Here is a 15329-nt window from a genome sequence, read left to right on the forward strand (position 1 = left end):
CTTCTGCGCCGCTTAAAGAAGTCCAAGGGAGCGGGGAAGGGAAGCGGGGAAGTGAGAGAGAGAGGCTGGAACTCTTCCGAATTGCGCTCCGAGGCTGGAGCTCATTGTTCAGCTGCTTTTTCAGCCAGCGCGCGCGAGAGGAGAGCTAGCAGAGAGAGCGAGAGAAAGCCAGCGTGCCTCCTCTGTGTGTGTGTGTGTGTGTGTGTGTGTGTGTGTGTGTGTTGTTAATGGGGAAGCCTCTCCGCGCAGCTCTTCCCACCGCCGCTCTTTCTTTGCCTTGCGGCTCACCCAACCCACCCCTGCGCTACGAGCGGAGTTGATGCAGCCCGCTGCATTGTGTAAGACGCGACCTGTTATGGCCACCACTACTTCCGGGTTCCAGCATTCTGGTCCAAATCCACCTCTCCTCCGCCTGGGCGCAACGCACACTTTACACACGCGCGCAGGGGACTTGCAGCGGGCGGCATCGATCGCGGCTCCTTTAAGGCAAAACTCCGACGGCCTCTTTTTTTTTTTTTAAACCTTCTTCCTCTACTGGGCTTCTCCAATTGCTCGGAGGGAAGAGAGAGAGGGGGGAAAATCTGATTAGGAATTAGGACGGAATCAAGCGAGGGAGAAAGAGAAAGGGGGAGAGAGGAGGAGGAGGAGGAAGAGGAGGAGGAGGAGAAGGAGGAGGCAAAAAAAAAGGAAAGGAAGAAAGGAAGCTTTTTAGACCTCTGGTGCTTTTGATGTGAACATTTTGAGGTGTCCTGACCAGTTTGGAAGCGCACGCAGCGGAGTCTCATCATTCATTCACCACCTTGACAAGCTCGCCTTTGATTGACAGCTGGAGTGGCAAAAAGTCATGCGAGTTGGTAGTTGGGTTTGAGAGGCACTTTTTCTTTTCTTTTTTTTTTTAAAGAAAGGAGAGGGGAAGGAAAAAAAAGAACAGATTTGGGGGTGAGGATATTTCCTCTCTCCCCACCGCTGTCTTGGAAACCAGAAGGGAAGAGTGTGTGAGAGACGCAGGAGGGAGAGAAAGGAAGAAAAGGAGAAAGGAGAAGAGCCAGCGAGCCAGGCAGCGAGAGCGCGTTTCTCTCCCCCTCCGCTCTCTCTCTCTTTTTTTAATGCTGAATGCTCGCGCCGGTTCTCTGAGGTCCATCTGGCTGAAGACTCTCCCGATCGGCTGCTCAAGCGACTGGCGACTTTAAAGGATTCTCCTTTATTCCTTTTATTTTGGGGGTGGGTGGGTGGGTGGGAGGGAGGGAGGGAGGGGGGCAGCGCGTTTTGTTTCTTTTCACACTGGCCCTAAAGAAGGATATATTAGAAGTTGAAAAGGAAGGGTGAGAAGCAGGCCGATGGCGCAAAGGGTACGTATTTTTTAAAAAATCATATTTTTTCTAAGTACCGTAGTATTTAGTAAAATGGATCTTTGTTGGGCCGGAGGGAGAGTTTTGCATTTTTTTAACGCACGGGGAAAGGAGTAAATGAAGATATTTTTATTAAATAGACCGCTGTTTTGAAGAAATTCAAATATTTTAATGACTGCATGATTCAGTTTGGGCGACCTAGGTCAGACTTTTCCTTAAAGATAGATGTATATTCAGAATTCCCTGCTCCTGTTAATTCATCTCACTTGGTCATTTAGTGGAAAGAAATGCTGCCTATAATCGCAGCCTTGAAACAGAACTTAAGTCCTTTTAATATTGCTTTCAGTTTAGGGATTCTAAATTTGTCTTTGGCCTTTTCAGATACGCTAATAATATCTTCACAAATAATAAATAACTTTTAAAAACTATTGTAAGTTTACATACGTGCTGGGCATTTATTTAGAGAAGTCCATGGACCATAGTTAAGATGTTGTTCCCACAATGTAGGGAAAGAAACAAAATTATACACATTGTACCTAGAGCTAGAATTTATTATTTAATTCTTTGATATGAAACTTCACCAGAATAAAGTTTCCTGAACTACAAAACAACTGAGATTTTTTTAAGAACAGTAGAGCCAGAAAAAAAAGTATTTAGAAGGCAATGGAACTTTTAAATACATTCGGTGGCACTGTTTTGTCAATATTACCCTCCATAAAGTTACCCGATTGTTTATCTTGCATTTAGTTTTACAGCTCAAGTAATGTCAAGAGCTTTACTTATATTTGTCCTTAAGAAATTGAAATGGCAACTTGTGATTTTTTCCTGACAACCCCCCCCCCCCCCCCAGACACACATATAAACACATCCTTTCACCTGAGGAATTCTATCATTGGGCTTCTGCTGCTAAGAAGGAAAAGTATTTCAAGTTTAGCTGCCCGCAGTAGAAGCAAAACCAGTCAGCAGACGAAACTTTAGAATAGGGACAGATAGTGCCATATAGCACTGTTAAAGAAAATACGCTGCCTGTTTCCTCAAGAAAATACAGGGCCTCAGAACTGTCCCAAATATATTTTTGAAGCCTAATATTTGTGCATGTGACTTCTCAACAATAGGAAAATTAAATTGAAAACAGAAGGGCTGCTTTCCAACTGTTCTGTTTATTGATTATACAAGAATCCCCCCCACCCTAACTTCACCTTTCTTATCCTTTTCCCCAAAAGGCTAGAAAGGAAATAATCTCCAAAAAATTAATTTCCCTAAGAGCCAGTCTAAGTGGAGCTTTCTATTTCTGTGCATAGTACCGTAGAGTGTCTTTGCAACATCAGGGAAGGTCTTCGGGTTGCTTGCATGCACAACTGATGCCCACGGGGAAAATCTCTTAAAAATAAAGGCCTGTTTTAATACACGTGTTAATAATAATAATAGGTGTCCTCGTTTTAACTTCTGCTGGGGAAGAAGCCTAGTGAACGAGGCACCTTTTCAGCCTGCATTTATGGTGAATTGGACTCCAAAGCAGCCAGTCTACTACCAACCCTCTGTTAACTTTTTCCTTTCCATAAGATTGTTGTGCCAGGACATACTGGTGATGGCCTACTGGAAAATTAATTGGCGTCTGTATTTAAAATAATAATAATAAAGGGGGGAGTGAAAACTCTCACGCTTAAATCCAGGCCTTTCCCCCCCCCCCTCTGTTGTCTGATTTGGTGCCATCCCCCCTAACTCTTCCCAACTCAACTCCCTGGTGCACAAAGTTGCTTCCTCTCTTCTCCCCACCCCTGCACACAAACTGCACTTCGGAACCAGAGCTTCCTTTTGACCCCGCTTTCCCTCTCCCCCTTTTTTCCCCTCCTGTTTATTATGCAGTACGACGATTTACCCCATTACGGTGGGATGGATGGAGTGGGGATTCCGAGCACCATGTATGGGGACCCCCATGCTGCCAGATCCATGCCGCCTGTCCACCACCTGAACCACGGTCCTCCGCTTCACTCCCATCAATACCCGCACACAGCTCACACCAACGCCATGCCCCCCAGCATGGGTTCCTCTGTCAATGACGCTTTAAAGAGAGATAAAGATGCAATTTATGGGTAGGTATAGCTAGCATCAGTTTTGTCCTCCGGAAAAATGGGTTGCTTCCTCCCTGGTTCTTTTTTTTCCCCTTCCCCTTTTCTTTTTTCACACCACACTTACCTACACAGCGATTAGGGCCAAATGGAGCTCATTGCCCTCTGCAGGGTCTAGCCTCAAAACTAGGAAAACTGTAGAATGGGGGTGAATATGCCACGGTGGGAGTTCTTTACTGTGGTGGTGCTCTGCTTTTGCTAACCTCTGTTGAACCTCAAATAAAAATTATCTCCCCCACCCCCATTCAAATAAATTAATTGTTTTGGAAATAAAGTGCATGAAGCCTCGTGCAGAAAGAAAGACCCGTCTCCCCATTTATTTTATTTTTTTAGCAACTTCAAAATGTTGGAGCCGTGATTGAAGCTGTCCTTGTGTGGTTTAGGCTACAACCTTTTGCAATAAGATGTAAAGTCGTGTTGAGAGAGAGAGAATGAGAGAGAGAAAGAAAAGAAAAAAGAGAGAAAGAGAAAGAAAGAAAGAAAGAAAGAAAGAAAGAAAGAAAGAAAGAAAGAAAGAAAGAAAGAAAGAAAGAAAGACTTTATGGTAGAAAATAAATAAAATTAAAAAACCAGAAATTTCTCTGAAAGTAGATATTTTCACAAAGTATTGAGAAATATGCATTCATGCATTCATTATATTTACAGTACTGTATACAGAAATACGGGTTTTTTTTTCCTTCTTCCTATACGAAGATTTTTTAAAAGAGCAACTTGACAGCTTCCTTTAAATTCAATTTTAAAAGGAGATCTTCTGGACTAATTGCACAATTCCTCCTACACCCCCTCCTCCAAATTGAGTTTAGATAAGGTTTGGACCTTCTCTGATGTGGGATTTTTAAAACAAACAAACAAACATTATTTTTTGTTGTTGTTTAAGTGCGCAGCTTAATTTATTCCTCAAGTATAACTTCGGGTGAATTGGCCTTTTGCAAGTCACCGCTGTTATTAGCGGGAATCTGAAGAAATGCTGCATATTTAACTTACCATACTTTACTCCCTTTGCGTATCCATTACTTTCAGTTCTGCAGCCCCCAAAGAGGTTAGAAAGGGAAGGTGAATGGGAAGCTTGCAGATATGAAAGGGGCCCGGTGTTGACTCAGTGAATAATAACCTAGTTAAAAACAAAGTTTTAAATGTGAAAAGCCATTAGATCCGCAAGTGTACCTTCACATGCTCCATCCAGTAATAAGTCCGCATTACCTTACTGAGTTAGTGAAGGCAAAACATAATCTCCAGATCCAACTGGGAGGAAAAGCTGGTGATCCACATATAAACAGTTCAAATTCCTTTTCAGGGAACCTTTATTTCTCCCATCCACCCTCCCCACCCCATGGGGAAACTTTGACAATTTAGCTTACCCAAGTACCTTTCTTTAACCCGCTCCCCCTGAAAACAATTACAATAAATCCCAAGGCTAATTTCTCATTCCCCCATCCCAGAAACTAAAGTGCTTGTGAGGGGGGGCGCGAAGCTGGAAGGGGGGGCGGGAAGTGGATTCAAAATGGCTGCTTAAATCCATTTGGTTAATAGCCTTAGCCTAACGCTGCTCAGGTCCTCTGACCCAGCTTTTCAGATGGGCAACCCAGACTGGGTTTACCAGGGCTCGGATCCCAGGGTTTCTGGTTCTGCAGGGGAGGAGAGCGGCTGCGCCGGGCTAGGCGCCTTGAAGTGCGCCGGGGCTGGAAAGTTGCGGAGAGGTTTTTTTGGGGGGGGACGGGGACCAGGGTTTTTGCCCCGAAGCGCGGGGCTCGCGGGTGATCTGTGCTTTGGTGACTTCTTACCCTTTTTTCCCCCTCCCCGCCTCCCTCCCACCGTTTCAGACATCCCCTCTTCCCACTCTTAGCACTGATTTTTGAGAAATGTGAACTAGCGACGTGCACGCCCCGGGAGCCCGGGGTAGCGGGAGGCGACGTTTGCTCTTCCGAATCTTTCAACGAAGATATAGCCGTGTTCGCCAAACAGGTCAGCAAAACTCCTATCCTTGATCCATGGTGCGCTTCACCCCCACACCACCACCCCGGGGCCTGGGAGACCCTCCTGGGAAGAACGAGGACGGTTCTCCCGCCTCCTCCTCGCCTTCATTCCTCGCAGCCCCTCTCGCTCCGGCTCTCCACTCCGGAAGAGAGGGAAGCCCTCCGGCCCACTTATTGACTTGAAGGGTCGCCCTAGGGCTTCTATTACCCCCCCCGCCCTCCTGGTCGCTTTCCCAAGAAGGCTACGAGCTTCTGGGTCACTGCTGGTGCCTGGGGACGGAGGCGCAGCAAATAGCCGTCCGGCAGGCTTGGCAAACGCGCTGGACACCTTTCGGCTAAGCCTAGCAGCTTTTTTGGGGGGGGGGGGTTTGTGGGTGGTGCAAGGGTAAGGACGCCAAGCAACCGAGTTGTCTCGGTCTCTCAACTGCTTTTTTCTTCTTTTTTCCCCAAAATCCCTTCGCACCGGACTTTTCTACCCTGCGTCTAGATACGAGCAGAAAAACCTTTATTTTCTTCTAACCCCGAACTGGATAACTTGGTAAGAGTTCAGATACGTCTCCCTGACATATGCGTTTGCCCTGTTTTCTTAAGAGGCAAGTTTCCCCGCTTTCTTTTTCCTAGAATGGGTGGTGGTGGATATACTATAGTTTAAAAAACAAACAAACGACCGAGCTGGGGGCTTTTTGAGGTCCAGGCAACCACATTTCAGGAGCACAATCCAAAAGCGAAGTTGAGTGGAGTGCCTCATTATTTATCTTAACTGCGATTATGCAAATCTCGAGGTATCTTTGCATTTAGAGACCGAGTGGGTAGTCCCGAAATAATGGCAGCTTGAGGTAAAGATCTCGAGTCAAATTGACTCTGAAACAATTAAATTAGTCCTTGGCAATGGAGACCTGTTCTCTTCAGCCTTCTCCCCAAATTTGCTTGGCTCTACTGGACCAGCAATATTACTATCTACATTACCGTTCGCTAAAGAAATATTTATGACCCGTGTAATTCGGCCAATTCATTGCAACAGCGGTCAAAAGTAAAAATCGGAGCTTTCTTTTTGTTAAACAGTCTGCAGAAAGACGGCTTTTAAGTTTTAGTGTTGCTGTAATAAATCAAAATATTCACACACACACTCATCAAGGCATACGTCTGCATATACAAGAACGTACATACAGTGACTCCTGGATAGTAAACAGGAAGAGAAGTATTGGAGAAGCCCTAAAATCAGGGACAGAGACTTACATTGTTTTGTATTTTTACAGATGATCCAAGCCATACAAGTATTAAGGTTTCATCTGTTGGAATTAGAGAAGGTAACTCTTTTTCTTTCCCTCACCCCCTACCTAATAATATTTCATAAACCTACGGTAGAATTTCTATAAATGTCTTTCCTTTTGGTAATTAGTGTCAAAACTAATCATAGTATCCATTGCTCATTGCAGTTTAATTACAATTCCAGCCACTAAAAATCTGGATCACTAACGCCCTGGCCTTGTATCTCTTTTTACTACCTTTTGCACAAATGCATTGGATAATATTTTAGAAGGATGCTTGTCTTTCGGCTTGTGCTTCTTCCCGTAGGATAGCTATTTCTATTCGGGTACTTTAGTTTAATTTTCAGTTAGTTTTTCAGGGTCTGCCCCCTGCTTTCCCCCCTTCTTTTAAAGAGCCATCTGCAGGGTCACACACAGGGCACAGTTTGTCCTGCAACATTTTGCAGAAACAAGCCAGAGTTGCTAGATGTGTCAGTTTCTTGTTTCTTTTGTGGGGGGGCTACCCCTTCCTTTTTCCAAGCAGGCAGCCATCAGACCAATCTGAATATGGGTTCTGCTACTATTAATAATAATAATATTATGAAACCCTGGCACATTTCAAAGTAGAACTAGACTAGAAACATTTCAGGGCCTCCTGGAATATTGTGTGTGCAGGGGTGAATTTGGCCATTTTAGATATTTTCCCTCCCAACCGTGGCAAGTGGTGTGGTTGTGCTTTGCAATAAATGGTTAACATGGACCAGTTGGTGGGGGAAAAAACATTATAGCAGTTTCAGAATGTGAAGCTGTAGATTCGCGTACTTTTAGAGCGTTCAGCTTTTTGTACAATTGGGGCAGGGAATACCTTGTGTTTCCTTGGGAAAAGGCTTGGGATGATATAGGGGTAAAATTAAACAGTTTACCTTAAATGTCACCCATGCAAGATACCTCACTAATAGTCACAGCTCTGAGAGCAGATGAATTTAACACGGGTGTTGAATATGTTGTAGGCTGTGAATCATCTTGTCACTGTCAATTTTCTGGGATATCTCTATTTTGCCAGAAAAAGAAAGTTCTTCTTAATTCTGAATGTGTCTCAGGGGGATAATTGCAGTCTGTTTCCCCCTATTTAGAACTTTTGATGTCAGGCGAGGGGGGAAGGGAATTGATTGCTCTTGTCAATTTCACTTAACATGCCCTTGATTATATTTTGGTGTTGTTACCTTTGTCATAATGCAGGTACACGAATTGTGTGACAATTTCTGCCACCGGTACATTAGCTGTTTGAAAGGGAAAATGCCAATCGATTTGGTGATAGACGATAGAGAAGGCGGATCAAAATCAGACAGCGAAGACATAACGAGATCAGCAAACCTAACAGATCAGGTATGGTCTTCTCCAGCTTTGTAGTCGCTGTGCAAATCTGTATGCAGATCGTTTGCCGGGTCACTACGCCCCCTTTTATTATTTGCATATGATTAAGTCTCTTTTGGATAAATTTCCATCGAAATGAAAATTTTTGAATAATGTGGCTATTATTACTTCATTAAGTATTGCTCCGGGATTCGACCTGGCGGAATGAGCTTGTAAAAGCATTGCCTTCAAACTTGACCTGCTCCTTGTCGCTTTTAATTTTTGTCTTTATTTTATTTACTCTCTTTAAAAAATCACAATAGAAGGCTCTACTTGTGAATCATGGGGGCTTCCGGGTAAAAGATGCTAGAAAGGGGCGGGGGAGGAAGAGTCAAACCCGAGATTGGTGGTCTGGGGAAAGAAGACAAGAGAAGGTTTGAAATCTAGCAAACGTTGGCTATTTTCTTCCTTTCTCTACGGTTCATTACCCTGTCTTGTCAGTTTTCCTTGGCCGAACGCTTTTAGACCTCAGTGAGCATTGCTTTGTAGGAAGATTGCCTGCTGAAAGGGCATTGGGCTTTTATTGGATTTAGCAGAAAAAGAAATAATAAAATCAGGAGAAGCAGCAAGAGATAGTAAGGGAATGAATGATGTTGCGGTTGCTCTGTGTCGTTTCTCTCTCTTTAGCTGCCCACTTAGTTGGGGTTATCTGAACAGTCTGAAGAGTAGGCCCTGCGCAATCTATGCAGGTCTAAATCTTCCAATTTCAACTGGTTTCCCCCGTGCTCGTGCCTGAAGTCTTGTTTCTCTGGAATCAGGTGGGTTTTCTTTTCTTTTGGAAGAAAAACAAAAGTACCACTTCGGTTTAAAACGGAGAAGTGATATTAACTAATCAATTGTCCTTAACACTGCAATTGTTGATCTTTGTCCTGGAGTGCGTCTTAACACTGCAATTGTTGATCGTTGTCCTGGAGTGCGTCTGCGGAAGGTGACAATAATGGGCAATGCCGGTGGTTTAGTTGCAATTACTTTTTCCTTTGAAAAGAAACAGATTCCAACCCCTCTCTCACTTTCTTCCTTCTTTATGATCTGTTGTGTTGGAGATTTCTGAAACCCATTGGATTGTAGCTCTGGACAGACTTTCTGTTTGGTGTTGTGGGAAATCAAAGCAGGCAGAGCGCTCTTGTTTTGAGAAGGCATTGATCAGAATGTTGTTGCTTTGATTAAGGCGGTTTTATGCCTCAGTTGGGTTCAAGGTGCTCCTCATCTGTTGCTCCCTCTTTTTGGTGACTTTTTCTGTTCCTGCGGATGGTACAGAAGATATGAAGCAACGTGTTGATGAAAGCTTTGGGATTTTTATAAAGCTCTTGGACAAAACACTCGTTTTTGAAAAGTATTCAATGACCAAAGATTTGTAAGTCAGTCGTAATTTTGCTTGTCATTCCCGGCAAGTGGTCTCTGATGACTTTCTAGACCTTGGAAGGAGCTTGGCTTGCGGTTTGGTGGGGGTTTCGTGGGCCCCGGTAGATATGCTGAAAACACGGGCTGTAGTTTGAAAGCGGGCTGGTGTGGAATCAAAATTGTAATCCAACAAGTCTAACGAGAAAATAGGTTTCTAAAAGCTTCAGAGTGCTTTTAGTACATAAAGCTATTCGAGCAAATTACAAGAACCGCTTAGGGGCACAAATGAAATCAACACTTTAATTGCGTCCAAAATGAAGATTTATGCCCCATTTTCCCAATGAGTCATTATTTTGTTAAAGCGGAAGCAAAATACGGGAGTTTTGTTGTTGTTGTGCTCAAGGGAAGAAACCGGGAGCTTGCTTTTTACCCCCTTCGATTCCTTCCCACCCGCACCTCTCTTTCATTTCTCTACATCGCCAAGAGGTTGATAAAACTTCCCCCAAAGTTTAGACGCGACAAGTATGAGAGCGCGCGCGCACACACACGCATATTGATACCCTTTAAAAACCTTCCGATATTTGTTTATAGCGGCTCATGTGAGCTTTAATGGGCCATCTCCGAATTGTCCTCCTCCCACCCCTTCTTCAAGCAGAGAAGTTAATGGGTGGCTGAATATTTCCTCCTTCCTTTTTTTTTCTAACCCCCCATCCCCAAAACCCACCTTGGGGAATATTCCTTGCCTTTCGCTTGGCAAACTACCCCGAGCTCGACGGAGAAGCTACAAGTACCCCTTTGGCCCCGTGTTTAACATACTGCGCCTGCGCCCCCCCTGGTAGTTTGCCCATTTCGCAGCCTGTGTTGCGAAGGCTTACGGCGCGCTCCTCGGAGATAGCCCCGCAAGGCTTGATCTCCTGTAGTTTCCTCCAAAGACGCTCTTTCTCTCCCCCTCCCCGAGGGGGAGACCGAAGTTTCCCCCTTTTCTTTGTTACGAATGTGGCCCAACCAGTTTACAAGCAGGTCCGCCTGTTGTCTTGTTTTTAGCCTGGGCTACGGGTGGAAGGTCCCTTTTAGTCTAGGACCAGACTCAGTTAATCTCTGTATGGTGGCAAAGATATAAAATAAAATAAATAAATAAATAAATAAATAAATAAAAAGTCTTAGTAGCTCCCCCGGGAACAAAAGCGGGCCAGGCGTGGGTTTGGCGGGAGAAAGAGAAATGGGTGCTTTTTTTTCTGTGAAGGAAGGCGAAGAAGACGGCTGGCCGCCCTTCTAGTCAAGCCTCCAGCCAAAGGCAACCTTGGACGACTGATCCCGGGTTCTGCGCTGGCTGGCGCCCCCTTCTGCTCAAACGGCGCTCGCGGCCCTTTCCGAAGAAGCGAGCGCCGGCCGGACTTAAGACTAAAACTGGGGTTGGAGAGTCCGCCACTCTTGCTTGGTGGAGTAGTTATTTTGGCCTTCCCTAGAGCGCAGGTGGAGAAAGGCATTCGAGGGAGAAGATGGTGGAAGCCGTCAGGGCTTTTGGTGGGGGAGGTTGGCGGCGGGAAACAACGAAAGAAGCGGCCGTCTGAATCCCTCAGGGACACCCGAAGACCGAAAGAGACGCGCAGGGCCGGAGTCCCTTTCAGCAAGAGGTTGCGAGGGCGCCCACATATCTGCCCTGCATGAGGGCTCAGCCTTGTCCAGAAAAGCAGTTTTCTGAAGTCTTCCTCTTCCCCCCCTCCCGGGGCCTACATAAATTAACACGTTTCCGCCGCCTCCCCCAGTTAAGAGCGAGTGAAGTGGACCAACACCACGTTCGTCTCGCCTATACACACACATACGTGAGTGTGTATACTGTACCTCCTTTCGCTGAAAGCAGGCCGCGAGTTCAGAGGTTTACCTCAGGGAAAGGGAATTTAAAAAAACCCAGACGGTTGTTTGCTGTGAGGAGGTTGAAGCCCGCGCAAAAAAGAAAAAAGGCGGGCTCGTGGGCCTAACAGTCTCAGAGGGAAAGCGCCTCGGTGCCCCCCCCCCCCCCCGCTATCGGTACTCCGTTCGTAGCCTCCTTAGTTCCACCCTTGGGGGGGGGCGGTTTCACACACATCTCCCCGGGGAAGGGTGCCCGGAGGCCTGTGAAATGGCGAACAGCGCCTGGGGCTTAAGGGTGGACCGTGAGCAAGTTAGGGATGAAGGAAGGGCATCGGGGTTTTTTTGGGGGGGGGTGGGGTTGCTGGCTGAGGAAGGTTTTTGCTCTTTGGGATGTGTGTCTGTGTGTGTGAGATGGGGGAGAGAGAAAGTGCAAGCAACTGTTAGGAGCTTGGAGCAGGCAGAGGTCACCCCTTGCTTCCCTTGGCCTCCCGCTGAGGTTTAGTCATGCCCTGACTGCATGTCCAAGGGAGACAATGGGGCAAGTGGGTAGGGATGGGAAAAGCACCGAAGAAGGGAAGAAAGGCACCAAAGAAGCCAGCAATTGTGTCTCCTCTTCCCCGCTACACCCCTCCAGCCCCAGTGGGTAAAGGGGGAATAAGGGAGAGCAAGTGGCCCAGGGCTTGCTCTGCCTTTGAGGCTTGAGTAGGCCTTTGTGACTCTGGTATCACTGGTCTGCTGCTATTCAGTGGTGGCAGGGAGCCTCAGTGACACCCGACCTTTTCGCTAAGGGACCTTCTACATTGGGAAAGGAAGACGATTGTAAGGGCACACTTTAGTTAACTAATGTGTGTGTGTGTGTGTGTGTGTGTGTGTGTGTGTGTGTGTCTGAGTGCATGTGTTAAATTGAACCAGGCAACTTTAAGAGGGAATGCTTGCTGTTCGGGAAGAGGTTAGGTATGTGTCAGGTAAAAGATATAACAGTGGCATATTTTATTGCAGAATCTAGTGGAGGGTAAAAATCATTGCCATGTCTCCTTCAACTGGCCACCTGCTTATAGAGAGTGAAGGAAAATTATGGGACTTGAGTAAAGGTGAGAAATCACCATAATGCAACAATTCTTTTAGTCCTACAGATTGACTTTCAGAGCCTAAAATGTGTGTGAGTTTTTGTTTTTGTGGGGGAAATAGCTTTATCTCCAGAATACATAATTTTAAAAAATCAAGTTAAAATAGTTGTACAATTTGTATAGAAATTTTGTGCAAAGCTGATTAGAAAATTGAGAATGTAGGATTGAGAATGATTTAATTTCTAAGACCCCCCCCCTCAACTTCTATGCGGATTGCTTATTTTAACACAGAGTATGGGAAGTTTAACTTTGGAATACGCCAAAACAAAATTAAAACTGCACACCTTTTAATTCAACAGCTGAGTTGGTATGGAACTTGCTATTTGAAGCTGAAAAGTGGGTTTGATCCTGGGATTTATTTCCAACAATTATGAAATTATCATGCTCTCTTCTTCCTCCCTCCCCTTCACTCAAGATGCATTTATTTTAAAAGCAAAACCTATTGACTTCAATACTTAAGTTCCATCTTAAGCTCACTTATTTTGACATAACAAGTAAACATACCTCAGAATTATAAATCTTGCACAAATTAAATTGAGCCTCATTTGCACGTCTAAGGAGTGATTAGACTTTAATATTAGCTCACAGATTATATTGTGAATATGTGAGTAGGTTGTTTCCCTTAATGTTCTTTATCCAGTTTTGAAATGAACCTTACATACCAGTATAGGATGTTATATTGCACTTAGTTATATATTTACATAGTTACATATAGTTACATATTTTATAAATTAAAGATTTATAGAATTTATATTTTTATCATTTGTCTGTTTCCCTGCAATATATATTTGGTAAAATACTTATGGTTATAATGTAACAAATAAAGCAGTACCCGTGCCTATCTACTTTTATATCCATGTTATATATTTACGATTTAGTTGTTTTGTATGTTGGTTAATAAGCGTTTAAATACTTTTGCATTTTTTAAAAGAACATGCTTTTATTACCAATAGATATTAATGTACCAAATTAATAATTTTATGCTATCTTAGCAACTCTTGACATTTAAAGTGCAATTTTGAAATATGTTTATTGAAGAATTGGCTTATTTTGTTGCATTAGTATTTACTTCTGTGAAAATATGGATAGGATTGTGCTACATAATTCTAACTGTGGTAATTTAACTATGCTAAACAGATAAAAAAACAAGCTTCGTTTAAATTACTTGGATTTGTTTTTTAGTGAAAGTGATTTTAATAGCTTGTACATTCATATAAATTCCACTTTCCCTGAAGGGAAACTGTAGATAAATATTGCAACAGTTTACAAAACAATAACAAACACTTTGAATTGGTCATTAGTAGCATTATGCCAAGTGATGAGAATCCTATTACTTAGATTTTTTTTAAGCATGGTAAAATTCTTCTTAGCCTCATAGAAGGATAAGTCCTTTTAAGGATAAAGTTATAACTTATTGCTACTCCATGTATTATAATTTAAATAATCACTTCTATGTATTAAACAATGTTTCTATATAAACCTTCCTGCTAGAAGGATGTTCAGAGTAGATGATAATAGTTTATTTCCCAGAATTAACTACAGTTTTTAGCGTGTCAGAATAGTATTTTCTACAGATTATCACTACATTTCATATACCTTCAGGATACAAACTGATTTATTATAATTAACAAGTTGTTTTATAGGAACTAGAGTTTGAATTTGTGAATGTAGATAAATGTATATTTAATTGAGTGTTAAGTTTAATGAAGTTTGGTGCCACTTTTTCTTTTGCAAGTGCTCCGCTTTGTATCGCTAACAAATCAGTTAGATATCTACGTAGTTCTTAAAATGTTTACCAGAATAAATAATCATTTAAGAACACCAAGGTGCCTCTTGTTGCTGGTAGGAAAATGTATATGTGGATATACAGTCTCAGACTAAACAGAACAAAGTGGTCCCGTAAATCATAGAAGAGGGTGTTGGTTTCATAGGTAATTCTTATCCTTTCAACCAGTGCCCAGGGAGTCTTCACTGTAAGTTGCTTCATCTCAGCTTTCAGGTGCCACTGGGTGAGCTGTAAAAGATTATGACACTTACCTTTCAATAATGTATATGCAAGTTGCTTTTATCGACTAGGGGTTGGGTTTTTTTGAAGACACCGCAGTATAAAATAATTGCTAGCACAGATCCAAATAAAGTGTGTGAGAATATATGCAGTGTATTCAGGCAACAGTATTTTTCTTGTGTAAAATAAATGTTAACAAATATAAAAATAATAATCTTTGACAGAATCATCATTTAATCTTCCTATGTAAGCCAAATGCAGTATGTATATAGAAACATAAATGAAAACTGGCAAATGGCCAAATTCCTATAGGGGCTAGCAGAGAAATGATAAAAAAAAAATAAGAGTTCTTGTGAGGAGGTCTATAATTCAACATTATTTGATTCCACTGTCAAGGAAATTGTTGAAGGGATAGTAAACTGATACTAGAGTCTCAGTCATTTTTTAAGAGTCTTAAATGTTTGCAACCTTGATGCGTGGAATGTCGTAGACGGGTTATAGGATTTGAGATATAATAGTAATCCTTGTATCTAGTTGAAATACATAAGCTACAGTAATTAAAAAGCAGAGCAAGCAGAAAACACAAAAGCTTTACATAGATTGCAAACATTCTTCTGTGGAGGAATAATATTTAATTTTCCTCTTGGTAGCAGGTTACTGGAAAAGACAAAAGAGCTTTACAGCCTGCTCATAAACACATGGCTTCAATGTACATCTCCACTGAAATCAATACAACATAGATTCCCATGTTATACTTTTGGTTTGGGTAATGATGTCAGTCAGCTTAAGGCAAGTTGTCTGATGAAACTTATTTTTAGATTGAAGTTCCAGACTTAAACTCTCCAGTTAAGAAGATTGGACTTGGAGCTAATAAGGCTTCTAGGTAAAAGTGTA

At 43.0% G+C, this 15329-nt stretch overlaps 1 protein-coding gene across 3 annotated transcripts in view; it reads left to right on the forward strand.

Moving 5' to 3' along the window:
• The first annotated feature begins 875 nt into the window (after window positions 1–875).
• Window positions 876–15329, forward strand: part of MEIS1 (Meis homeobox 1) — a 209718-nt gene continuing 195264 nt past the window's right edge. For all 3 annotated transcript variants that reach the window (XM_070732576.1, XM_070732574.1, XM_070732575.1), the window contains exons 1-6: window positions 876–1349; window positions 3216–3442; window positions 5299–5440; window positions 5939–5989; window positions 6708–6758; window positions 7938–8084. In XM_070732576.1, the coding sequence (XP_070588677.1) occupies window positions 1338–1349; window positions 3216–3442; window positions 5299–5440; window positions 5939–5989; window positions 6708–6758; window positions 7938–8084 (630 nt within the window). In that variant the 5' untranslated portion in view covers window positions 876–1337. The remainder of the gene's footprint in view (window positions 1350–3215; window positions 3443–5298; window positions 5441–5938; window positions 5990–6707; window positions 6759–7937; window positions 8085–15329) is intronic.

This window comes from Erythrolamprus reginae, chromosome 1, assembly GCF_031021105.1.
Source record: "Erythrolamprus reginae isolate rEryReg1 chromosome 1, rEryReg1.hap1, whole genome shotgun sequence".
Taxonomy (NCBI): Eukaryota; Metazoa; Chordata; class Lepidosauria; order Squamata; family Dipsadidae; genus Erythrolamprus; species Erythrolamprus reginae.